Source organism: Lampris incognitus, chromosome 2 (assembly GCF_029633865.1).
Source record: "Lampris incognitus isolate fLamInc1 chromosome 2, fLamInc1.hap2, whole genome shotgun sequence".
In the NCBI taxonomy this organism is placed as follows: domain Eukaryota; kingdom Metazoa; phylum Chordata; class Actinopteri; order Lampriformes; family Lampridae; genus Lampris; species Lampris incognitus.
In genome coordinates this window covers 145,728,917-145,756,619 of record NC_079212.1, presented here as the reverse complement: position 1 = coordinate 145,756,619, position 27,703 = coordinate 145,728,917, and the positions used below count along the sequence as shown (strand labels likewise).

Below are 27,703 nucleotides of genomic sequence, written 5' to 3'. Positions count from 1 at the left end.
TCTCAAACCTGTGTTCTTAAAACCACACTGAAGTCTGACTCACACACACACGCACACACACACAACATCACAACAAACAGGAGAAATTCCCCGGCCCCCCGGGGCGGCGGTGTACGCCGGCCAGTGGTGAAGAGGAGTGGAAGGCGTGGAGAGGAAGAGGGGACGGACAGACAGACAGAAAGAGAGAGAGCGGCAGCGTTTATCTGCGTACCGATGGCGAGCTGGGGCAGCGTGCAGCCCAGCCGCTCCGCGATTGCCTGCAGCTCTTTCAACTTCGCCTGCTGACGCCGGCCCTCCTCGCTCAAGATCTTGTCCTTCAACCACTGGTAGCCCTGTCAGAAACACAGCACACCTGCTCAAAAACACCGCCCTGCCGACGCCGGCGCCACGGCGTCGGCAGGGCGGTGTTTTTAAACACGTGACTCTGTCCTCCGCTGCCTCGCGCCTCCCAGGGAGGTTAACGGAGCTGAGCGGACTAACCTTTGACTGACACACACACACACACACACACACGGGACGTAAATAATCATCCATCCACATAAGGCTCGGTGTGTTATTATAATGCAGACTGTCTGACGTGCCATGTGAGACAGTGAGGTTGGGTGAGTTTTGAAGTAGTGATGAAGGTGACATTAGTCTTCACGTACCGGAGGTGAGGCCAAACTAAAGAAATAAGTCAGTGTGGCGTCTCATCATGACCCTAAAATCGTCTCAGAACTGTATGACCCGGCCGGCGCCACACGGCGCTGTACGACACCACCACATTCAACACACCTGTCTGCACAACACCAAGATGCAGAACCAGCTCCACGAACCAGGAAGCACTATGTACTTTACTGCACACACAATCACAGACACACAATCTGCACACACGCACTAACACGCCAGTCCAGCACAGGAAGGTCCCCGTGTTGAACACATGTCCTGTCCAGCGAACACAGTGTAAAAGCTTGTGTGTGTGTGTGTGTGTGTGTGGGTGTGTGTGTTTGTGTGTGTTTGTGTGTGTGTGTGCAAGGACTGAAAACACACAAACATTTCTAGGGGAGACCTCAAACCTGAAACAAACACACAAAGAGAACATGTGTTATGACAGAAGAGCAGTAAGGATCATGGGTAATAAACTGATATGATGGCAGCTAGACTTGTCACGATAATAACATGTTTACAGTGAGACTTGTCACGATAATAACATGTTTACAGTGAGACTTGTCACGATAATAACATGTTTAGAGTGAGATTCATCACGGTAATAACATGTTTAGAGCTAGACTTGTGGTAATAACATGTTTAGAGCTAGACTTGTCACAGTATTAACATGTTTAGAGTGAGACTTGTCATTGTAATAACCTGTTTAGAGCTAGACTTGTCATGGTAATAACATGTTTAGAGTGAGAGTTGTCACGGTAATAACATGTTTAGAGCTAGACTCATCACGGTAATAACATGTTTAGAGCGAGACTTGTCACGGTAATAATGTGTTTAGAGTGACACATGTCATGGTAATAACATGTTTAGAGCTAGACTTGTCGTGGTAATAACATGTTTAGAGCTAGACTGAACTCTGTGCAGAGTGAACACACGGAAGGCTGCCGGACCGGACGGCATACCGGGTTGGGTCTACCGGGAATGTGCCGACCAGCTGGCTGAGGTCTTCACACCTGCATTTAACCTCTCACTGTCCCAATCTAAAGTCCCGGCATGTTTTAAGACCACCTCTATCATCCCTGTCTCCAAGAAACCAACATCCACATGTCTGAATGACTACCGACCCATAGCACTCACCCCCATTCCCATGAAGTGCTTTGAGAGACTGGTTCTGGCTCACATCAAAAACATTATCCCCCCCCCACATTCGACCCACATCAGTTCGCCTACCGTCCCAAAAGGTCTACTGAGGATGCCATTGCCACTGCCCTGCACGTTGCTCTGACCCACCTTGAACTTAACAACACATACATCCGGATGCTGTTCATAGATTACAGCTCTGCCTTCAACACTATCATCCCCACCAAACTAACCACCAAACTCCTCTCCCTTGGCCTCAACCCCTCCCTCTGTATCTGGACCCTGGACTTCCTGACCAACAGACCTCAGTCTGTTAGGTTAGGTGACCACACCCCCTCCACCCAGACCCTCAGCATAGGTGCCCCTCAAGGCTCTGTTCTGAGCCCCCTCTTTCTCTCCCTCTTTACCCACGACTGCCTGCCATCTCACCCTTCAAATGTTATAGTTAAGTTTGCAGATGACACCACAGTCATTGGCCGTATCACCAACAATGACGAGACGGCCTACAGGGACGAGATTCAGCACCTCACATGGTGCACTACCAACAATCTTGTCCTCAATGTGCAGAAGACAAAGGAGCTGACTGTGGACTTCAGGAGGTCTAGAAGCTGCAGCCACTCCCCCATACACATCAATGGGGTGGAAGTGGAGCATGTTTCCACCTTTAAATTCCTTGGAGTCCACATCAGCGAGACCTCTCCTGGACGTCAAACACCCAGGCCCTTTTGAAAAAGGCCCAACAATGCCTGCATTTCCTGAGGAGGCTGAGGAGCGCTCGTCTATCTCCCAAAATTCTCCCCAACTTCTACCACTGCAGCATAGAGAGCATCCTGACCATCTGCATCTCAGTGTGGTATGGCAACTGTACCTCAGTAGACCAGAAAGCTCTGCAGCGGGTCGTCAAGGCGGCCCAGCATATCACCGGTACCCAGCTCCCAGCCATAAAAGACATTTATCACAAACGCTGCCTTCGAAGGGGTCTGAGCATCAGCAGAGATCCCACCCACCCCAACCATGGACTGTTCTCCCCCCTGCCCTCTGGGAGGCGCTACAGGAGCCTCAGAGCCCGCACTACCAGGCTCAAAAACAGCTTCTTTCCACAAGCTGTTGCCCACCTGAACCTGGCTACCCACTGAATGTCTGTAGATATTTTTAAATATTTTGTACTACAGCTTTTTTTTTTTTTTAACTTATTTTTAGCTTTTGGTCTTCATGTTTGTATATCTTATATTGTGTTTGCTGTGTTTGTCTGTGTCTGTCTTGCACTGTTTGGTGAAGCCACAGCCCTCATTTAATTTTTAACATGTGCCTGCACATTGTTTTTAATGACAATACATTGAATTGAATTGAATTGAATTGAATTGTGACTTGTCATGGTAATAACATGTTTAGAGTGAGACTTGTCATGGTAATCAACTGTTTAGAGCTAGACTTGTCACAGATTAACATGTTTAGAGTGAGACTTGTCACGGTAATAACATGTTTAGAGCTAGACTTGTCACGGTAATAACATGTTTATAGTGAGCCTTGTAACGGTAATAACATGTTTATAACGCTGTCAGGGTTCACACTCTTTTCTAGAGATCGTTTTCCAGGACTTTTCCAGGACATTTTCAGTGATGATCTAGCTGGTATGACAGACAGGGATATGGTCCTCTCTGTGGAAGTCTGATTTAAAAGACGTGCAGTCTGTGGCTATAACTCATCTATGAAACCATCTCTTACATGCTGAGAAATCATGACAAATTGATCCTAGAATAACGCAGGGGGGAAATATTCATTTTGGGGCGCTCTGATAGATTGCCTAGTAGTTAACGCTAAGCTAAAGGAAAATAGAAGATTGCTGAAATAATTTTCCAGGACAACACAAGATTTTCCAGGACATTTTAGTTTTTCTCTCATTTTCCATGTGTTTTCCATGACTGGAAAATTGGTCAGCTATTTTCCAGGTTTTCGAAGATGCGTGGGAACCCTGCGCAGTTCTTTTATTATCGATAACTGGTATTGCAGTCCCCTGCCACTAGAGGGCATTGTTGGCATTCGTTATTTCATGCTGTATTCATGTTCTCTCATGCCGACCTACCACTGGTGAGAACTGCAGCAGGAAGTGACGTTTGGTCTGTTTTCTACAAGTCCATTCAGCACTAAAAACGCAGTTTTCTAACATGTCAGCTCTCTCTCTTTCGTTGTTGTTAATTAATGATTGGCCCGTTGTTAGACATATGTCATTAATTTAATCAAGTCGCCAGACTTCACCGCCAGTGTGACAGTATGAACATTTATCCTAACAGCAATGACGGTGTGCAGTTCATAACACCGGTGTGTTCTGATACCGAACACTACCAGGACATCCGCCCACCGTGACAAAGCTAGTAGGGCTGCAGATAAACAGAGGAAGACACACAGAGAACGAGGAAGAGGAGGAGGAAGAAGGCGGAGGCTACCTTCAGAGAGGCCCGGGAGTAAGGCGGTACCCCGCTGTCGTATTTTCCTGAGATGATCCCACAGGCTAGCGGGGACCATGTCATCGCTCCCACCCCTGAGAGACAGAAAGCAAAGATCTTCATCATCATCATCATCATCATCACGGATTCCTATCTTGACCATGTCTTTACAAAGCAGTAGATTCATGATGGTGTCACCTGATGTCCTCTATGATAACCAATGACAGGTTTGGATTTGGATTAATATTTTAATAAAATAATAATAATACCCAATAAACTAAAAGACTAATTAAAAATAATAAACTAATATACTAGTATAGTATCGAAGAATAGTATAATATACTAGTATAGTATAATACCAATAATTAATAATATTATTATAATTTTAATTATATTATTAATAATAATATAATAATATAACTAATAATAAAACTAAAACAAACAATGAAATCGTAAACTATTAAAAAATAATAAACAAATAAAATAAAATAATAAAAAACTAAATAAATAAATGGCCAATGACTGCTGGGATAGGCTCCAGCATCCCCACGACCCTGAGAGCAGGATAAGCGGTTTGGATAATGGGTGGACGGATAATAATAATAATTATAATAACAACATTATAATGTATTTTATTCGTAGTGTGCTTTTCTAAAACATCAAGCGCTACATGAACTGGTGTTTTGTGTGAATGCTACCTCTGGAGTGTGGCGTAGCGACTGTTACATCACATCCTGTGTGCAGGCTAATGGAACAGAGACGTTTCTGTACACGTGTAACACTTCTACCTGTAGGCTGGCAGCAACACACACACCTCAGCAACACACACACCTCAACAACACGCACTCTTCAACAACACACACACACCTCAACAACACACACTCCTCAACAACACACTCTTCAACAACACACTCTTCAACAACACACACACACCTCAACAACACACTCTTCAACAACACACACACCTCAACAACACACACTCAACAACACACTCTTCAACAACATATACACCTCAACAACACACTCTTCAACAACACACACACCTCAACAACACACTCCTCAACAAGACTTCCTTCTGTAAACCTGCTCTCTGCACCGACCCTACATGTGTCACAGGTCAACACCGCGGGTGTGTCTCAACCCACCAGTAACTCGTGTGTTTGTCCTAATGGAGCGCTGACCCGACTTCACCTCGGATCAATAAGAGTTCAGGTTTGTTCAGTGAAAACGACCTTTCTGACTCCGGCTACGTGTCTGTTGTGGCACATTACTTGTGGAAGTGTTTCGTAAGGAACCTTCTTCCAGATGGAGACCAGAGTGTTTTGGTGACTTTAAATATCGCCAAGACCAGCAAGTCAAACTGGAACAAATAAAGCAAATCTACTGACAGTTCTCTTCAAGAGAGTTGTGTTTTCACGCTGACAACCCCTGTCGACGGAGCCTGCTGTGAGTTCTAACAGTTGCTGCATGGCGAGCGGCCTGGCCGGGACAGAGATGAGCTGTTCTGTCAGGCTGTTTAATCCCCAGCTCCTCCCACATCCTCTCATATTTACATTCCAGCACAGCTGCACCCGCTCCGCCCGCTCACCGATCTTATGGAAGAGCTCCGGGAGCTGCACCTCCACCTTCTCCCTCTGGAACATGTGGTACTCCGCCTGCTCGCAGATGGGAGGGATCTGGTTAAACTGGCGAGCCACAGAGTACGCCTCCTGCAGGGCAAACGAGGACACGGCAAGAAATAAGAGGAGCGAAGGAGGTGGTGAGCAAACATACGCAGGAATGTAGACGCTTCCTACATTTGTTTATAAAGTTGAGGTTTTTAGTTTTTATTTTCCATCTTGTTTTGTGTGGAAAAAGGTTCTTGACAAAGGCGTTGTCGGAATTTCCATCAATGAAATTATAATTCTGCAAGAGTGAAGAGTGCTTCACAGATACACAAACAAACATTCTCCAAGAATCTCATCAACAAAAAATGATTCAGATGATTTCTGCTAAATAATGGAGCGACACAGCTGAGGGAACAACACTGCCAATAAGAATGTGTATTTGTGTGTGTGTGTCCACATATTGGCTTATTCCCACCATGATTTCCATGGGGCTCCAGCGGGAAGTTCCCCAGTACATGGCCATGCCTTGATTTATCACGTGTGTCATTGCCCTCACTGTCTCTGCAAATACACAAAGATACACACACACACACACACAATGATAATCATCATTTTCTCCTTCTCAGCAGCATCATTTTCGTCTACACTCATCATGTCAGTAGAACACCATGTCAGTAGAACATAGTAGAACATGTCAGTAGAACATCATGTCAGTAGAACATAGAACATATTCAGTAGAACATAATAGAACTTCATGTCAGTAGAACATGCTGGTAGGTCACGTTAGTAGAACATCATGATAGTAGAACTTCATGTCAGTAGAACACCATGATGGTAGAACATCATGTCAGTAGAACATCATGTCAGTAGAACATGCTGGTAGGTCACGTTAGTAGAACATCATGATAGTTAGAACATCATGATAGCAGAACATCATGTCAGTAGAACATGCTGGTAGGTCACATTAGTAGAACATCATGATAGTAGCACATCATGATAGTAGAACTTCATGTCAGTAGAACACCATGATAGTAGAACACCATGTCAGTAAAACATAGTAGAACATGTCAGTAGAACATCATGTCAGTAGAACATAGAACATATTCAGTAGAACATAATAGAACATCATGTCAGTAGAACATGCTGGTAGGTCACGTTAGTAGAACACCATGATAGTCGAACTTCATGTCAGTAGAACACCATGATAGTTAGAACATCATGTCAGTAGAACATCATGATAGTAGAACATCATGTCAGTAGAACACCATGATAGTTAGAACATCATGTCAGTAGAACATCATGATAGTTAGAACATCATGTCAGTAGAACACCATGATAGTTAGAACATCGTGTCAGTAGAACATCATGATAGTAGAACATCATGATAGTAGAACATCATGTCAGTAGAACATAACTTTAAAAATGATTTGTTCACATGAGGCAGGATAGAAAACGTTCCATTTTTCGCACACTTTGGTTTCTGGGCTTGAACGATCCTCGCCTTCTTTGCAGGCATAAGCAAACATGGTTCCCTGCAGACACATCTGAGCCGGCACGTGACCCCACAGACGGCCGCACAACCGCAGCATTGGTAAAGCACACACTCGGGGCTCAGGTCTGGTCTTTTCACAGGGCGGCTGGACGGAAGAATCTGCTCACGGATGTCAAACAGCACCTGTTACTTCTCCAGATGACATATGGGGAAGTAACGCCACGTGGGCGGAGCTATGGAAGAGCCGGTCTTTGTAGTGGGCGGCGGGTCGACCTCTGACCCCGCTCTGACACGGAGTCAGCGGATACAGCGTCCTGCCAGCTGAGCCCGCCCGCCCACACACACACACACACACACACTGCCATTTAAAGGTCTGCTGCATTCATCTCCAACCTTCTCTATGACGGAGTGAGGAGATGGCAGCACCCTGACAACACACAGCATTTATAAATAGATCCTTCTGCTGCTGCCAGCTTCTTCTTTTTAACATCTGAGTCTCTACGGTCCATGAGAAAACACAGGACGGAGTGTGTCTGTAAGCTCTGGGGGGGGCCAGGTAAAAGAAACAGCAGAGAGGGAAAACAGAACAGGATGGAATGCTGACTGACAGTCTTTACCTTCCATCGGGGTGTTGGGGTCCGGTCTGTTGGCGAAAACCACGTCCACGTAGTCTAACTGCAGTCTCTCCAGCGAGGCCTTTAAACCTGCAGAACAGCCAAGCACAGTGTGATGAGGAAATGAAGCAGTGGTTTGTCAAACTGTGGGTCGGGACCCACAAGCGGGTCGCGGCAGGGGGCCGTGTGGGACCGCCGGATCGCCACAATAAACACATAATATATGCTTTTCATATCTTAAATTTCATTTCGAGATATTACGACTAAAATGTTCTTCCCCTACTGGTAGATAATATTGTTTCAGACAAGTGAGCTGGTAACTCTTTACCATAAGGGTACACTAACTAATGTTAGTTAACACAGTAATAATAAGCATTAAGTAGCAGTTAATTAACAGTTAACTAGTAATCACTAATATGACTAATACTAATATAATACCTTGATTAACCTGTAACCCCTTCATAAATGTTAACAAGAGACTTATCTTAACAGCTAGTGAAGTTATTATTGTATTAATTAACTGTTAGTTAACACTTATGACTGTGTTAACTGATGTTAATTAATGCACCCTTATTGTAAAGTGTTGGCGGTGTGCTTGTCTCATGAGAAGACTTGCTATGAAGAAGCAGACATGCTGCTCCACACCACACGACAGTCGGGCAGATTCGCCGCTCCCGACTATCGAGGGGGGCGTTCCCGATTCGAGGCCGGTCTGATCCGATTATGTGCCCAAATGGCCCTGTAGAGTGACGGGTCAAGAGACAGTCTAAATGTTACTAACTGGATCGGAGCCTCCCAGACTTTGAATCCTAAATATCAAACACGGTCGATGTTTACGACTTGAATTCCTGTAGGGTGAAAGGATCAGCGATGGAGTACGGAGCAGAAATCTGCAACAGCCAATGAGAGCGAGCCGAGCGGGAAGCGTCCCCCGCCGGATGTGGTGTACCTGTGTACAACAGATCGTATGAAACAAGTGGGAAGATGATGTGGATCAGATGTTTACCAGTAGGCTAGTCCAACATGAAGGGGCTTTACACACAAAGCCCCCCCCCTCTTTTCTCCCCAACTGTACCTGGCCAATAACCCCACTCTTCCGAGCCATCCCGGTCTCTGCTCCACCCCCCCTGCCGACCCGGGGAGGGCTGCAGACTACCACATTTCCTCTGATACATGTGGAGTCGCCAACCGATTCTTTTCACCTGACAGTGAGGAGTTTCCCCAGGGGGACGTAGCGCGTGGGAGGATCGCGGAATTCCCCCCAGTTCCCCCCTGAACAGGTGCCCTGACTGACCAGAGGAGGCGCTAGTGCAGCGACCAGGACACATACCCACATCCGGCTTCCCACCTGCAGACACGGCCAACTGTGTCTGCAGGGATGCCCGACCAAGTCGGAGGTAACACAGGGATTCGAACCAGCGATCCCCGTGTTGGTAGGCAATAAAACAGACCGCTACACTACCCGGACGCCTCACAAAGGCTTTCTGGACTTGGAGAAGCAGGAACAGAAAGAGGAGCTGTAGCTCATCTCACGTGACAACTAGAGGAGCAGCTCCCATACACTGTTTAAACAGAGAGGTAAACTGAAATGTAAACGTTTCAAAATACACTGCAGCCAGCGCTGCTGCTCCTCATGATGGCTCAAGACCAGCCAAGACTTTCACACACTGTAATCCAGTCTGATCCAGTCTCTGGAACGGTTTACATAAACACCAATCCTCTGGTGTGTTCTTACCGTTAAAATATTAAACATAGGTTCAGTGCGTCGTCATGTCTGTGGTCTCCCGTGTCGTTAAACCAGGTACATTTGCACCAGGCCTCAGGTGCCAAACATCTACTGGTAAGATCGAAATTAAGCTTCATTTTTTATTTTTTGGGGGACCCCCCCCCCCCATTTTTCTCCCCAATTGTATCCAACCAATTACCCCACTCTTCCAAGCCGTCCTGGTCACTGCTTCACCCCCTCTGCTGATCCTGGGAGGGCTGCAGACTACCGTGTCTCCTCCTATACATGTGGAGTCACCAGCCGCTTCTTTTCACCTGACAGTGAGGAGTTTCCCCAGGGGGACGTAGCGCGTGGGAGGATCACGCTATTCCCCCCAGTTCCCCCTCCCCCCCAAACAGGTGCGCCGACTGACCAGAGGAGGCGCTAGTGCAGCGACCAGGACACATACCCACATCCGGCTTCCCACCCACAGACACGACCAATCGTGTCTGCAGGGACGCCCGACCAAGCCGGAGGTAACACGGGGATTCGAACCGGCGATCCCCGTGTTGGTAGGCAACGGAATAGGCCGCCAAGCCACCCGGACGCCCCTTAAACAAAGCTTTATGAGACTCCTACCTTGATAAGCCTGTCTTCTGTTTTAATGCATCAAATATCTTTATTTCAATAAGAAGTAAAAAAAACAAACATTTACTTTTGAGAAGGTAACCACTGCAGTGATTTAACTGCACTCCAAATGATCTAGAACCAGGTTCCATGTTAAGTCTTGTCTGTCTGTTTCATGTGGTCATTACGGGGCCATGACTGAAGACTGACAGCTGGGGTACTGCCCTGATGAACAACAGACACAGGGTCGCTCATCAGCTCATTCTTGACAGACAATGAGAAGCCACTACACAAAACATGTGCTGGTTCCCCAGATGAAACCGTGTGAGCACCGAGACGCCGCTCCACCCGCCCGGCTCCCGGTCATTAAAACCGACGCCGAAGACCGAGGAGACGCGGGGACTGTAACAGCTCCTGCTCCCCAAAGCCTCGGCTCTTTTTAAACAATCCAATAAACCCCAGAGAGACTCCCAATCATCTGAGCCGGGTCTCAGCCCCGCGGGGCCAAAAGCCAATTCATTAGAGGCAGCCTGCCGGCACAGCGTCAGCGGTTAAGTCGTGTCGGCGTGCAGCAGCTCACCTTCTATAATGTGTTTGCGGGATAAACCTCTCTCCGTCTCCGCTCTGCAACGACAAACACCACAACAATTACATCCAAAAGACACACAGGCTGTGTACTGACTGACCCAAAACACACACACACACACACACACACACACACACACACACGTTGGGTTGTTATTCTGCAACTTGCAACATGTGTCCGAGACACTGGATATGAAACTTCAGGGTTTTTCCTGGCTCAGAAGAAGGTGGAGGTGGTACCGTCCTGATTCTGATCTGTTCTGACCATGCACACACACGTGCATGTGCAGCGTGCCTTCAACTGGCGCAAGCAAACACTTTTTCCTTTACAAGCAACATATTTTAGGAGTTCTAATAATTTCATGATTGAAGAAAATGACAATTGTCATGTTAAAGCACATTCTATTTAAAAAAAAAAAGGTGCCCTGTTCAACATTAGATTAAATACAAAATAAATGCGAATGTGTTCATTTACACACTTAACAGCAAAGTTGTTTAAAATTAAATCAAATATAACAGAAGCTGTTGTTCTCATCTAAAGGTCACATGGGCCCTCTTGCAGTGTAGTTGAACATAAATATTAACATTTGTATTTATGTTCACTTTTATTATTATTCAAATATTACACTTATTTACAGAAGTGTAAATTGCTTTAATTTACACTTTTCACAACTGAAAACTTCAGGAAAACTGCAGCTCTTTTTTCCTCTTCGGCAGTTTTGGCAGCAACTCTCCAGCTGCACTGTGCTGATTACGGCACAGCGCCACCAGGTCGGCGGCGGCGTAATGCTGCAACTGCAGGTAAAAATGACATCCACCGAGTGCAACGCTCATTAGAAAACTGTGTTTTTCATTAAGACACGCGTTGAGAGCTGGAGGCGGGACGGGATTTGACGGGATTTGACGGAGGCGGCCGCCTCATCATCCTCTATACAGGAAAAACCCTGAACTTGTTTGAGCTCGCGTGACATTTCTTGACAACAGACGGGTTTGGGTTACACGTCGTCCTCTAACAGGAACATCAGATAGGCTATAGAGAGGCAGCCACTCCGGCTCATATGAATTATATAAGAAGATGGATTCTCATCTGAATCCTGTTACACACACACATACACACACACACACACAGACACACAGACACACACACACACACCAAACCACAAAACAGAACATCTGCAGCATGAAACTTACTTTCCACCCCAGAAGATTTTTGTAGTTATCACCAAACTGGAGCGTCTGAAGAGGGAGAAATGACAAAACCCTCATCATGGACAGATAAATACCTTCTACCCGGGTGAAATGAGGGCACAGACACATCAGTCAATAAAAGCATAAGGAACACGCTGTCCAGACATCAGTCTGTATGTACCCAACTGGTACGCTGAATAAATCACTCACTCACACACACACACACACACACACAGGGGTTTTCCTCTACTTGTCAGTAGGGCTGTGGTGATATTCTATGGACTCGATCTCGAGTCCACATTTTGAAGGTGTCGTCTCGTCTTGACCTCACAGCAGAGTGACTTGGACTTGCCTCAGACTCACCCACGTAAAGACCCGGTCTGGACTTGTGTGTTATATGACTACGAGGCTACATGTGAGGACCCTCATTGACTACATTCATTCCCTAGCCCTCAACCCTAACCATCAGAACTACATGTCGAACCCTGACCCCGACCTTAACCAAATCCTACTTCTAACCCTGACCCTTCCACTCCATACCCAAACCACTCATCCTGCTCTCAGGGTCGCGGGGGTGCTGGAGCCTATCCCAGCAGTCATTGGGCGGCAGGCAGGGAGACACCCTGGACAGGCCGCCGGTCCATCACAGGGCCCACACACACACACACACACACAGGAGCCCCCAGAGAAAACCCACGCAGACACGGGGAGAACATGCAAACTCCACACAGAGGACGACCCGGGACGACCCCCAAGGTTGGACTACCCCTGACCCTAAACACAATTCCTAACCCTAAAATGGACCCTTAAAAATTGAGGACCGGCCAAAATGTCCTCACTTTGTCAAAGCGTCTTCACTTTAACGGTTAAAAACCCAGTGTGGTCCTCAAAACGATAGAAGTACAAGAACACACACACCGTGTCTTTTCAGGGGCTGGGTAAGTGATGGAGGGCTGCTGGCATGTGACTGGACAGCGCTGTACAGTGGACCTGGGCCACACAAATGAATGCTGGTGTAAAACTGTTCTACTGAGACAGAGATGATGTCTGACTTCCAACTGCTTTCTGTGTCCATGCACCCATTTTATTTGCCACGGGAGTGTCCACAGATCTTTGCGACTGTAGTTTATATCCATCCAGAGGCTAACCAGAGTAGTGCCTCTGAGCTCATTTTTCAAACTGTGCAGAGACTTCAGTCGCTATCTCCAGATGCTCCTAATCTAATTTGGGGCGACTTCAGTCACTGTTCACTGGGGAAAACCCTCAGGAGCTTTCGTCAGCATGCGTCTTGTCCCACCGGGAAAGATAAGGTGTTATGGCTCTTAAAAATGCCTATAAATGGATTCCACTCCCCCGCTGGCCTCGGCAAATCACAGTTGTGTGTATCTGGTTCCATCATACCGTACGTGCCTTCAGAGGGGAGAGCGACCACTAGAAAAATTAAAATGTGGTCAGAGGAAGCCACCTTGATACTGCAAGACCGCGTGGACAGCACAGCCTGGAAGGAGGTCACTGAATCCTCTGGCCACATTGATGAACTCAGGGTCGTGGTCAGTTCCTGGACGTCACACTGTGAGGACATTGTCATTCCTGTAAAGACGGTTAAGATGTACTCCAGTAGTAACCCCTGGCTGAGCAGACACCTTAAAGTGTTGACAGGCTCTTAAACAAGGAAATCCTCCTGAGCTTATGTCTGTACGAAAGGAGATCAAACGGGGAATTAGGAGGGCTAAACTATGATACAAACAAAAAGCTGAAGATGAGCTAAGTGACAATACTTTGGGCCCACCCCGGGACAGTATTAGGACTATGGTTGGGCTAAGTGACGATGTCAAGAAAAGAGTGACACTAGAAGGCTTCACTTCAGATCAAGTTCTGGCACCGGGACTCTCTTTTAATGTTCACACTGTCATGAATATTTGAAACATCGTAAAACCAGAACAAGTCCTGGCCCTGATAATATTGGTAGTCAAATGCTCACCCACTTTGCAGAACACCTAGGCCCTATATTTAATTATATTTTTAAGAGGGTCCCCAAACAGTGGAAACAATCCCCCATAGTTCCTGTTGCCAAAACCAAACCTCCTAAGTCTCTGAATGACCTCAGACCCATAGCCCTGACCGCGATAGTAATGAAGTCATTTGAAAAAGTGATAGAAAAAGTACTATGGAATGGGACTGAACATCTTCTTGACCCACTGCAATTTCCCTACAGAACCAAGAGGGGTCCAGGATGCCACACTAACTCTGCTCCACGACATATACAAGCCCCTCGAGAGCTCCAACAACCCTGCAAGAGTAATATTAGTGGACTTTTCATCAGCCTTCAACACCACACAGCCACATCAGCTCGTCCAGAAGCTCACAGACAAGTTTAGCTTGGACGGCGGTATTGTTGGCTGGATTCTAGACTTCCTCATGTGCAGGACGCAGAGTAAGAGTAAATGGTCAGTTTTCCAAGCTGTTCGTAACATCCACTGGCTCTCCCTGGGGATGCATCCTCGCTCCTCTACTGTACACTACTGACCGCCGCAGCACGTATGAAGACCACCACATGTTGAAGTTTGCTGATGATACAGGCATAGTGAGCCTGCTAAACTGCAAGGAATTTTCCCACGGTCTTCTTGTTGACTATTATTCATATTGGTGACATGATTGGTTTTAAGTACTGCTTGTGTCAGACTAAGGACATGTATATTGATTTTAGATGCGGTCACCCCTCTCCTGTCAGTACAGTGATTGATGGCCAGAATATAGAAATAGTGGAGTCCTAACAAGTATTTGGGAACTATACTAGACAACAAACTGACATTTGAGAGTAACACTGACATAGCGCACAAGAAGAGCCAACAGCGTCTCTTTTGTCACAGGAAACTCCAAGCTCCTGGTTGACAGGACCCTGATGACAATGTTTTATCGATCTTTTATGGAGTCTGTGCTCACTTTCTCCTTTATCCGCTGGTATCGATCTCTCAAGGTAAAGCACAAAAATGTGCTCAGTAAGGTGGTTAATGTCTGCAGCAAAATAACTGGCGCTGCACAGGAAACTGTGCAGGATCTTTACAACAACAGTTATAAAAGAAAGCAGAATCCATCAGGTCTGATTGTTCCCATCCTTTACATCAACACTTCCAGTTTCTGCCATCTGGTACCCTCCTCAGACCTTCACTAGCTAAAACCAGCAGATACAAACACTCCTCTATACCCTCTGCCATCTCCCTCCTAAGCTCTATGTTTTTTGATCTTAGTGTTGTACGTGTGCCCTGTGTTATATGTCAGCTAAATGTGTGCGTCTCACTGCTGCGTAACCAGTTGCCCTATTGGGGACAAATAAAGTTATTGATTGACTGATTGATTGGAAGAGCGGGCCAGTCAGCTCCATGTTGATTCATTATTCGGTGTCCACTTTCATTTCTCATCTCAGTACCTCACTGTGGCAGCCCACCACACGAACCCAGGTAGGAAGATGATGAGGAAGATGATGCCAGATTACAAGAGAGATGGATCTCTGATAATGATATTAGGGCAGAAATAAAAAAACCACAACAACAACAACAACAACAGAGATGATAGAAAAAGGAACCACTAAGTAAATGAAAGTATCCTCCATACCTCCATCCTTTCTTCTTTATGATGTTCCCCAGTGCCATTTCCGCCCTGCAGACAGACAGACGAGAGGTGAGACAAATAGAGAGATGAGACATTAGATAGAAAGACAGGTGAGAACTGAGACAGAGAAAAGGGAGGTGAGACAGATTGATGAGACACACATATAGTGTGTGTGTGTGTGTGTCTGTGGTAGACTGGAGCAGCAGCCTTATATCAGTAAAAGTGGATGTGTGAATGGACTCATTGAGCCGGTGAGGTTGGCAGATGGGGTGTGTTGGTGTCTAACTGCCTCATTAAGAGCCCCAGGGGGTGCTAACTATGTCCGGCATGCAGCCCATTATGGTTGGTATGGGAGATCTCCCCCCTCCTCTTGCCGTAACGGATTGATGAGGCGCTCCCATGTCATGTGACTGCAGTTCATGGATCAGACATTGCTGGGCTGAAAGATACCACATCCATCTGTCTGCTTTTCCCTCCTCCTCCTCCTCCTCCGTAATCACTAATACACATACACTACCGTTCAAAAGTTTGGGATCACCCAAACAATTTTGTGTTTTCCATGAAAAGTCACACTTATTCACCACCATATGTTGTGAAATGAATAGAAAATAGAGTCAAGACATTGACAAGGTTAGAAATAATGATTTGTATTTGAAATAAGATTTTTTTTACATCAGACTTTGCTTTCGTCAAAGAATCCTCCATTTGCAGCAATTACAGCATTGCAGACCTTTGGCATTCTAGCTGTTAATTTGTTGAGGTAATCTGGAGAAATTGCACCCCACGCTTCCAGAAGCAGCTCCCACAAGTTGGATTGGTTGGATGGGCACTTCTTGCGTACTATACGGTCAAGCTGCTCCCACAACAGCTCAATGGGGTTCAGATCTGGTGACTGCGCTGGCCACTCCATTACCGATAGAATACCAGCTGCCTGCTTCTGCTCTAAATAGTTCTTGCACAATTTGGAGGTGTGTTTAGGGTCATTGTCCTGTTGTAGGATGAAATTGGCTCCAATCAAGCGCTGTCCACTGGGTATGGCATGGCGTTGCAAAATGGAGTGATAGCCTTCCTTATTCAGAATCCCTTTTACCCTGTACAAATCTCCCACCTTACCAGCACCAAAGCAACCCCAGACCATCACATTACCTCCACCATGCTTAACAGATGGCGTCAGGCATTCTTCCAGCATCTTTTCATTTGTTCTGCGTCTCACAAACGTTCTTCTTTGTGATCCAAACACCTCAAACTTGGATTCATCCGTCCACAACACTTTTTTCCAGTCTTCCTCTGTCCAATGTCTGTGTTCTTTTGCCCATCTTAATCTTTTTCTTTTATTGGTCAGTCTCAGATATGGCTTTTTCTTTGCCACTCTGCCCTGAAGCCCAGAATCCCGCAGCCGCCTCTTCACTGTAGATGTTGACACTGGTGTTTTGCGGGTACTATTTAATGAAGATGCCAGTTGGGGACCTGTGAGGCGTCTGTTTCTCAAACTAGAGACTCTAATGTACTTATCTTCTTGCTCAGTTGTGCAACGCGGCCTCCCACTTCTTTTTCTACTCTGGTTAGAGCCTGTTTGTGCTGTCCTCTGAAGGGAGTAGTACACACCGGTGTAGGAAATCTTCAATTTCTTAGCAATTTCTCGCATGGAATAGCCTTCATTTCTAAGAACAAGAATAGACTGTCGAGTTTCAGATGAAAGTTCTCTTTTTCTGGCCATTTTGAGCGTTTAATTGACCCCACAAATGTGATGCTCCAGAAACTCAATCTGCTCAAAGGAAGGTCAGTTTTGTAGCTTCTGTAACGAGCTAAACTGTTTTCAGATGTGTGAACATGATTGCACAAGGGTTTTCTAATCATCAATTAGCCTTCTGAGCCAATGAGCAAACACATTGTACCATTAGAACACTGGAGTGATAGTTGCTTGAAATGGGCCTCTATACACCTATGTAGATATTGCACCAAAAACCAGACATTTGCAGCTAGAATAGTCATTTACCACATTAGCAATGTATAGAGTGTATTTCTTTAAAGTTAAGACTAGTTTAAAGTTATCTTCATTGAAAAGTACAGTGCTTTTCCTTCAAAAATATGGACATTTCAATGTGATCCCAAACTTTTGAACGGTAGTGTATATCACCAGCCTTACACAGACTTAGATTACGGTCATTTGTTGGGTGGTTTTATTTGATGGACAGCACAGTAGAGAGGGGAAGATGGATGTGAACACAGGTACCAGCTCATATGGTGACATCACCAGGACATCCACTTTCTTCATTTATCTGGACTTGTGTTCAAGTCCCATAATTTTTACTCCCCATGAATAAGCGGGTATAGATATTGGATGGCTAAAGAGACATTTTACTTTATAACTTTTCCCTTACTTCTTTTAACTTTATGCAAGCCCACATGGGACACACTTATCAGGACGCCCACTTGTGCACGTAGCTCGTTCACTTTTCCTCCAACCAGGTACACAATCCTCCATCCACATTCTGCAGCCACAGTGACTGAACATGCCGCTGCACACAGATTCCCACATCCTCCCGCTTAAAACCCTCCTCCTTCATTATCTTAACAATTAGTCACCGATTTCACACAATATCCCATTAATTACAGCAGCAGCGAAACAGCCAGCCTGCAGCAGGGTGGCGGAGGAGGCTGTGATATGCAGATTTCTCACATACTTCTAAGTCAGGGACGGTGGTTTTGTTTCTGCTGATAATAACATGTCGAAGACACAAACATGAAGTGAAGCAAAAGATCTTTGTGGACATTTCATATCTTTATGAGCAAGTAAGGATTTGTAATCAACAAGGAATATGAATATATCGCTTTCAAAATGGCTGTTTGTCTGTCTTGCAGCTGTATCTGAGGGTTGGTGGTGAGGGTTGGTGATGAAGGTTGGTGATGAGGGTTGGTGGTGAGGGTTGGTGATGAGGGTAGGTAGTGAGGGTTGGTGGTGAGGGTTAGTGGCGAGGGTAGGTGGTGAGGGTTGGTGGTAAGGGTTAGTGGTGAGGGTTGGTGGTGAGGGTAGGTGGTGAGGGTTGGTGGCGAGGGTTGGTGGTCAGGGTTGGTGGCGAGGGTGGGTGGTGAGGGTTAGTGGTGAGGGTTGGTGGCGAGGGTCGGTGGTCAGGGTTGGTGGCGAGGGTGGGTGGTGAGGTTTGGTGGTCAGGGTTTGTGGTGAGAGTCGGTGGTGAGAGGTGGTGGTGAGGGTAGGTGGTGAGGGTTGATGGTGAGGGTGGGTGGTGAAGAGTAGGTGGTGAGGGTAGGTGGTCAGGGGTGGTGGTGAGGGTAGGTGGTAAGGGTTGGTGGTGAGGGTAGGTGGTAAGGGTTGGTGGTAAGAGTTGGTGGCGAGGGTCGGTGGTCAGGGTTGGTGACAAGGGTGGGTGGTGAGGGTTAGTGGTGAGGGTAGGCGGTCAGGGGTGGTGGTGAGGTTTGGTGGTCAGGGTTGGTGGTGAGAGTCGGTGGTGAGAGGTGGTGGTGAGGGTAGGTGGTGAGGGTTGATTGTGAGGGTAGGTGGTGAGAGCCGGTGGTGAAGGTAGTTGGTGAGGGTTGGTGGTGAGGGTCGGTGGTGAGAGGTGGTGGTGAGGGTAAGTGGTGAGGGTAGGTGGTGAGGGTAGGTGGTGAGGGTTGATGGTGAGGGTGGGTGGTCAGGGGTGGTGGTGAGGGTTGGTGGGTTCGTCAGGCCAAGCCAAACACACACACAGGGTGAACACAATCAAGACACACAAGTAGTGTCAGCGTGTGGACGATAAGTGTGAGCTCAGCATACAAAACTGTTTCTATCTCTGGAACCTTCTGCTGCAGAGTCAGTACAAGATCCCAAGTCAACAACACCAAACCATCAGTATGTTTACGTGCTGGTTAAATGTGATCTTAATCAGATAAAATTATAAACTGAATATTGTAAAAGCCACATAAACACCTTCATCAAACGACCTTCATCACATGAAGGTGTAAACTGATGCTGTGTGATGACCGGAGCTGGTAAGCAGTCGTGTGATTTGTTTCCACCTTTATCAGAGATCTTTCAGAGAATCGGTTGTGTTACCGGCATCCGACCCGGAAACGACAAAGAACAACATGGCGGCAAACAGACACGTTTCTGGAGCGGGACTGAAACAATATTCATGTTCAGTAAAGTGACAGAGCATCACATCTACAAGTTTCAGGACCAGTGGGGAAAAAAACCATACTGGAAGTGAGGCGTCACGCAACTGAACTTCTGTTTCACAAGTCTACTAACGAGTCTTTGCAGAGATCAAATTAATTAAACACATGTGGAATCAAACTAATAACTTCAGCTCAATTATTCACCTTCACCAGATGACTGACTGCATGTGAACACAGTCCATCATCATCATCATCATCACAAAGACCCATATTCACACCCGTCTGTCTGATGAAGGGTTTTACATTACCAAGTGTTTCTTATTCAAGCTCGTCATATGCTGCTGTGTTGACTCGCTCTGTTCCTGTGAACATGCTTATGTCTAACTGTGTGGGTCTGTTGTGTGTGTGTTGTGTGTAGCACTTTGCGACACCAGCTGTCAGGTGGAGCAACACCTGAGTGACATGAGTACTGCTGGTTGACACATTAGCCTGCTGGATTATTGGTCACCTGGGGTCCACGGTGGTGTAGCGGTCTAAGCATCGGCTTTGTGTCGATGCAGTTGCCCACCGGGGAGCGGGGTTCGCGCCCCGGTCTCGTCAGATCCGACTATGGCCAGACTCAATAAAGCAGCAATAATTGGCAACGCTGTCTTCGGGAGGGGGGTGGAGTCGGCTTGTGTTCGTCACATGAATGCGTCTCTGTGTGTGGGGAAAAAGCAGTGGTTCGGCCTGGATTCGCCTTGTCACGAAAGTGAGGAGGAGTCTCCTTCGAGACTGCCGGCCGGAGAGATGCAGTTGGCGAATGCATGCAGTACGAGGGTGGGTGTTTGAACTAAAATAGGGATCGATTGGCCACTAAATTGGGAGAAAAAGGAAAAAATCAGAAATAAATTTAAGGATTATTGGTCTCCTGCGGTTTGGATCACTGCCATCAAGGTCCCGCTCTCTACTCCCTACTGGTTTCGGGGGCGTCGATCCTTTCAGTTTTTCCCTGTTTTTCCGAAAATGAAACAGCAGGTAGTCTGTGAATGTTCTCATTCATCCAGGTCATGGTTACCCAAAGGAGTTGAATCAAGTGCAACTGGACTTGGCATATATCCGTGAAGACGTTTCGCCTCTCATCCAAGAGGCTTCGTCAGTTCGTACCTTTCTGACTAGACGAAGCTAGTCTGACTGGCTTCGTCTAGTCAGACTAGCTTCGTCTAGTGAGACTGGTTTAGTCTAGTCAGACTAGCTTCGTCTAGTGAGACTGGTTTAGTCTAGTCAGACTGGCTTCGTCTAGTCAGACTAGCTTCGTCTAGTGAGACTGGTTTAGTCTAGTCAGACTAGCTTGGTCTAGTCAGAAAGGCACGAACTGAGGAAGCCTCTTGGATGAGAGGCGAAACGTCTTCACAGATATATACCAAGTCCAGTTGCACTTGAGTCAACTCCTTTGGATAAACAGCAGGTACCTGGGAGTTATTATAAGGATTAATTATAAGGCTCTATAAAACTGTTTCCAGGGCTGCTTTGGCATTACATTTCTGATAAGCAGATGGTGGAGGGGGTAGTTATAACTGGGCACATTGGTGGGGGGGGGTAGTTATAACTGGGCACATTGGTGGGGGGGGGTATTTATAACTGGGCACATTCTCTCTCCTCCAAACACATGAAAAAAAGTTTTCACAAGCAACTGTCACTTTTTAAATCTAATATCCATCAATCCATTATCCAAACGGCTTATCCTGCTCTCAGGGTCGCGGGGATGCTGGAGCCTATCCCAGCAGTCACTGGGCAGCAGGTGGGGAGACACCCTGGACGGGCCGCCAGGCCATCACAGGGCTGACACACACACACACATTCACATACACACACACATTCACACCTAGGGACAATTTAGCATAGCCGACTGAACTGACCTACATGTCTTTGGACTGTGGGAGGAAACCGGAGCACCTAGAGGAAACCCACACAGACACGGGGAGAACATGAAAATTCCACACAGCGGACGACGCGGGACCACCCCCAAGGTTGGACTATCCCAGGGCTCCAACCCAGAACCTTCTTGCTGTGAGGCGACCGCGCTAACCACTGCACCACCGTGCCACCAAATCTCATGTTTAATGATGAATATAACTTTGTAAAGTTATCCATATGTAAGCCAATATTCTCTCTCTCGGCCCTCCTAGTCTATGGGTTATTCTCAATCACGTGACTTTTTCATTGACAACGAACAGGTCCGCCATGTTGGAGGAGAGCTAGATCTTAGCAACCACTGTTTACGCTGAAGTTCTCATGGTCGATCTGTGTTTACAAGAATGGAATTTTAAGCGAAAATCAGACAAACTTACGGAAATAAAACATCGCAGTTGTGAGCCACTCTTCAAAAAACCATTTGCAAAATAAATTTTGCAAAGTTCTGGCCTAACAGCGCAAAGGATCAGATGCGAACCACGGAAACGGCGCAGAAATTAACCGTTGTAAAATATCGAACCATGATAGCTGTTCTGTATAAATCACTCCTTGAAACAAATTCTGTCACTCTGACTGTTTAGAAAACGTGTAGCATCGCGCAGTGAGAGCAACACAGTATCTTCTGGATTGGAGTGGTTGTCCTCCAACATGACGGACACACTGCCATCAAGTAATATGTGACGTAATATGAGAATAAACCATAGGAAGAGACTTATTTCCTCATGCTTCTTTTATTCATTCATTCATCATCAGCCGCTTCTCCGGGGTCGGCTCGCGGTGGCAGCAAGCTAAGTAGGGCACTCCAGACGTCCCTCTCCCCAGCAATGCCCTCCAGCTCCTCCTGAGGGGGATCCTAAGGTGTTCCCAGGACAGATTGGACATGTAGTCCCTCCAGCGAGTTCTGGGTCTACCCCGGGGTCTCCTCCCAGTTCGACGTGCCCGGTAAACCTCCAAAGGAAGGCACCCAGGAGGCATCTTAATCAGATGCCCAAACCATCTCAACTGGCTCCTTTCGACACGAAGGAGCAGCGACTCCACTCCGAGCTCCCTCCGATTGTCCGAGCTCCTCACCCTATCTCTAAGGCTGAGCCCAGACACCGTACGGAGGAAACTCATGTCAGCCGCTTGTATCAGTGATCTCACCCTTTCGGTCACTACCCAAAGCTCATGACCATAGGAGAGGGTTGGAAGGAAGACTGACTGGTAAATTGAGAGTTTTGCCTTCCGGCTCAGCTCCCTCTTCACCAGAACGGTCCAGTACAACGTCCACATTACTGCTGATGCTGCACCAATCCACCTGTCAATCTCCCGCTCCATTCTACCCTCACTTGTGAACAAGACCCAAAGATACTTGAACTCCTTTACTTGAGGCAAAAACTCATCCCTAACCCGGAGAGAGCAATCCACCATTTTCTGGTAGAGAACCATGGCCTCAGACTTGGAGGTGCTGACTCTCATCCCAGCCATGTCACACTCAGCTGCAAATCACTCCAGTATGCACAGGAGGTCGCGTTCTGATGAAGCCAACAAAACCACATCATCTAAAGAGATGCAATTCTGAGGGAACCTCAGAATTGTACCTCTGCCCTTTACAGATGATGTTTTTTATGCTTCTTTATGCTTATATTTATTTTCAATTTTATCGTTTTTCTCTTTTTTATTTAATATATTATTTTTTGTTCAGTTTATGCATTTTTTCATTTTATAGAGGATTGTTATATTTTAAATGGGGAGTCTGTTTTGTTCATTATGAGTTTGTTTTAAGTTGTATGTACATTGCTGTCATGTTGATTCCCGCATGTGTATTTTTTGCAATAAAAAAAAGACTTATTACCTCGACGTCGGAACTAAGCAGCCATCAAAGGTAATGCAGACATTGCAAGATAATGCAATACGTCTCCAATTACAAGTGCTAGTGCACAAGAAAGTGATTCTTTCAACACGTGTTGTGTTTTTTAACATGAGGTCAACTGAGATACAATCCTTTGGAACACGTAACACAGGCGAAAATAAGCAAGCCAAAAACAACCAAGTAGCAACTAAGCTACCGCCGGTGCTGCTAGCCAAAATCACGGCAAGAACACTTTTTTCGACAAAGATAACACAGTCTGCTTCTCAAACCTACAGTCTGTATTTAAAATATCTTAATAAGCTAACGCTATCAACAAACTGGGTGTATGGGTAGTTTCACTTCTCATATCTTTAATAGACGCTCCAGACTGCCGCTTAGCACAGCCTACCTTACAAGATGATGCAATATGTCTGAAAGTACAGTGTCCTGCACAGGTCTTTAATACGTATAGCCGAATATGAAGGAACCAAAAAAGGCAAGAGCACCGCCCAGCGGCCAAATCCAGACAACTGCCCTACACATACTAATTTACATCATTACGTTTTGTCAAAAAGTCTCCTGGGCTGAATTCCTCTTAGACAAGTGTGCTCTACTTAAACGTAACCATAGCAACAACATCCAGCTGCGTACTGTCGCACCCACAGGTAAATTCTTTGAAGCGGCGGGGTTGGACGACAGACGTGAGGAATGAACTGGGACTTTTAGTTCCTGGAAATGACTTAAATATAAGATGGCTACCGTTCTCCAAGCCCGAGTCTCACGCTCAGTGAGGCTGGCAACCCTGGTTTTCCCTCTGCTTTTACAATTCAGAGAGTTTTTTTCTCTGTTGGAGAAACTGACACTTTGTAATATCTGCTTAAACATATTGGCACAATAAATTCCTGGAATATCCCTCAAGGGATTAGAGAAGCGAGTCGGTATGGTAATCACAGACAGTACTGTCGGCACGGGATAATCCCTTAGATTACTCCAATCCACCCAGATCACTGCCAGGACCATATAATCCATGCTGGAATATAATGTACAAGTGTTTACAATAAGAAGCTTTTCGTGGCACTAGTAAAAATACTTTTAAAAATGGCATCATGTTTAATGTAAATTCAGAGCCAGGTGATGATTGTTTGACCCCCTACTTAAGAAACAGGAAAGAATGTCAGACCGAACATGTCTGTGGATAAGAGTGGGACACGTGAAGCATTTCGAGGCCCTGCTGTTTGTGGAGACAGATAGCTGGTGGGGTTTGGACTCAAGTTAGTTCAACTTGTTCTCTGTATGTCTCCAGCAGGCTTTGTGCATGTGAAACATAATTAATATTGCTTCGGGGGTCCGCGGTGGTGTAGCGGTGCAGTTGCCCACTGGGGACAGGGGTTCGCGCCCCGGTCTCGTCAGATCCGACTATGGCCGGACTCAATAAAGCAGCAATAATTGGCAACGCTGTTTTCGGGAGGGGGGCAGAGTCGGCTTGTGTTCGTCACATGAATGCATCTCTGTGTGTGTCGGAAAAAGCAGTGGTTCGGCCTGGATTCACCTTGTCATGAAAGTGACGAGGCGTCTCCTTTGAGACTGCCGGCCGGAGAGATGCAGCTGGCGAACGCATGCAGTATGAGGGTGGGTGTTTGAACTAAAATAGGGATGGATTGACCACTAAATTGGGAGAAAAAAAGGGAAAAATCAGAAATAAATTAGAATATTGCTTCCACTTGCCACTGGGTTATATGTGGTTAAAAGTGTATTTTCATCAAACAGTTAATCATTGGTGGGAATTTGGGCACGCTTGGTGGCAAAGCAAGTACGCTCTAAATGCTTCCTCCCAGTATGTTTTACCACTGCAAGTGGTAGGTCATGGTAATATTGTTGTGTACACTATTTCAAGAATATTGTTCCCTCTGGTTATAATGTGGTATATTTTTGATGTATATGTACCTTAGCATTGGTAAAGACAACATAACTAACTTCTGTGCACCTGTAATCTTATATAGTCAATATACATGTTCTCTGATATACAGCTGATATATTACATTGTTAGCTAACGTAGTCTTTTTCAAAATGTTTATAGCCTCTAACGCTTTTGTTTCTCTGTTTCTAATGGTGCCTTATTGAAGAACAGAGCAGTAATTATGCTGTAATTTGTCTTGCCAGGTACATATTTGTGTTCCATTTTACAGTACGCACTAAATGCTTCTGCCCAGTATGTTTTACCACTGCAAGTGTGGTGTCTTGGTATGACAGTTACGATGGCTGGCAAGTTTAATGTGCATTGACAACCTCTCAGATCCTCTTGCAACCAACTTTTTAAATATTACCAACTCCTTTAACCTTGTTCAACATGTGTCCTGCTCTACGCATGTCCATGGTCACCTTGTTTTTACCCTCGCTCCGACTTTGAAGTCTCTTTCTGTGTTTGATTTTGTCTCCGACCACAAATGCATCGTTTTTGACACCATGCTTCAGTTGTCTGCTCAACCGCAGAAGCACAGTACAGTCTCGCTTCTTCAATGCCCACTCTGCAGCTACAAGTTCATCCTGTTTCTCTGATTCTTATACCCCCTCCTCCCACACACACACACGACTCCTTCAATGTTAATCATCTTATAACGTGGTTCTATGGTCAGTGTACTTCTGCACTGGATACCACAGCTCTCTACATTACCTGGTCGTTTTCTTCAGCTAATTCCTGCCCCTGGACTAATGACAACATTCATCATGTGAAGCCAAGTCAAGTCAAGTTTATTTATATAGCACATTTAAAACAACCACAGTTGAACCAAAGTGCTGCACAAGCTTAAAATACAATATAAAATAAGTAACACATATGAATATAAAAATACATGTAAAAAAGACATAGTAAAATAAAGGAATTAAAATGTAAACAATAAAACACAAGAGTAAAAGTATATTTCAACAATAAAATCATGGTGTCTAGCTCAACTTGAATTGAATGCCAGCGAGAAGAGGTAGGTCTTTAACCAAGATTTAAAAGTCTCTAGGGTCTGAGCAGATCTTATGTGTATTGGTAAGTTGTTCCAGAGATCAGGGGCAGCAACTGCAAAGGCTCTGTCACCCCTATTCTTAAGCCTGGATCTCGGAACATGTAAGAGCATCTGGTTTGCTGACCTGAGTGCTCTGACTGGTGTATGATAATGTATTAGCTCAGATAAATAAGATGGTGCCAGCCCATTTAAAGACTTGAAGACAAGTAATAAAATCTTAAACTGGATCCTAAAACAAACAGGAAGCCAATGAAGGGAGGCCAGTACAGGCGTTATGTGATCACGTCGCTTCTTTCCTGTCAGCAGGCGAGCAGCTGCATTTTGTACAAGCTGCAGGCGATAAAGCGATGACTGAGCTATGCCAACATACAATGAGTTACAATAATCTAGACGAGAGGTAATAAACGCATGAATTACACATGGGCCGTCACTTTTTCCAGAAGTCGTACTTGAAAAAAACTTGTTTTGACTACTGAGCTTATTTGTTTGTCAAAGTTAAAAGAGCTGTCAAAAATCACCCCAAGATTCCTAACAGAAGAGTGACTGTAGGAAGCTAAAGAGCCAAGAGCACTATCATAACCATCCAGCAGATCAGGCTGTCCATATACAATAATTTCAGTCTTATTTTGATTTAATTTCAGGAAATTTAATTCCATCCATGTTTTGACATCCTTTAAACAACTCAGCAAAGCCTGTATAGAATCTCTGCTGTTTGTTTTTATAGGCAGATAGATTTGCAAATCATCAGCAAAACACTGAAAAGATATATTATGTTTTGTAAAAATGGACCCCAAGGGCAGCATATACAATGAGAAGAGAATGGGGCCCAAAATGGAGCCTTGGGGGACCCCACAGTTAAGTGGGGCCGCAGCTGAAGAGAATTGGTCTATATGGACAGAAAAGCTTCTATTTGACAGGTAAGACTTGAACCATTCTAGGACAGTACCTTTAATGCCTACACATAGCTCAAGACGTGATAAAAGAATATTATGGTCAACCATGTCAAAGGCAGCAGTCAGGTCCAAAAGCACCAGAACAGCGGAGTTCCCAGAGTCCAGTTAAAAGAAGATCATTAAAAACTCTTAAAAGGGCTGTTTCAGTGCTGTGACGTGATTTAAAAGGAAAGATTTGAAAAGGAA

The 27,703-nt window shown here is 45.7% G+C and overlaps 1 protein-coding gene across 7 annotated transcripts in view; it reads right to left on the bottom strand.

Annotated features, from left to right (window-relative positions):
* kcnab2a (potassium voltage-gated channel subfamily A regulatory beta subunit 2a) overlaps positions 1–27,703 on the bottom strand; it is a 138,047-nt gene that overhangs the window by 7,131 nt on the left and 103,213 nt on the right. For 5 of the 7 annotated variants that reach the window (XM_056302124.1, XM_056302128.1, XM_056302117.1 and 2 more), the window contains 8 exons: positions 15,660–15,704; positions 12,051–12,095; positions 10,855–10,898; positions 7,946–8,032; positions 6,312–6,397; positions 5,818–5,938; positions 4,230–4,324; positions 212–332 (listed from right to left, as the gene is read on the bottom strand). In XM_056302124.1, the coding sequence (XP_056158099.1) occupies positions 212–332; positions 4,230–4,324; positions 5,818–5,938; positions 6,312–6,397; positions 7,946–8,032; positions 10,855–10,898; positions 12,051–12,095; positions 15,660–15,704 (644 nt within the window). Of the gene's footprint in view, positions 1–211; positions 333–4,229; positions 4,325–5,817; positions 5,939–6,311; positions 6,398–7,895; positions 8,033–10,854; positions 10,899–12,050; positions 12,096–15,659; positions 15,705–27,703 lie in introns of all 7 variants that reach the window. The other 2 variants (XM_056302118.1, XM_056302120.1) reach the window with 2 other exon arrangements.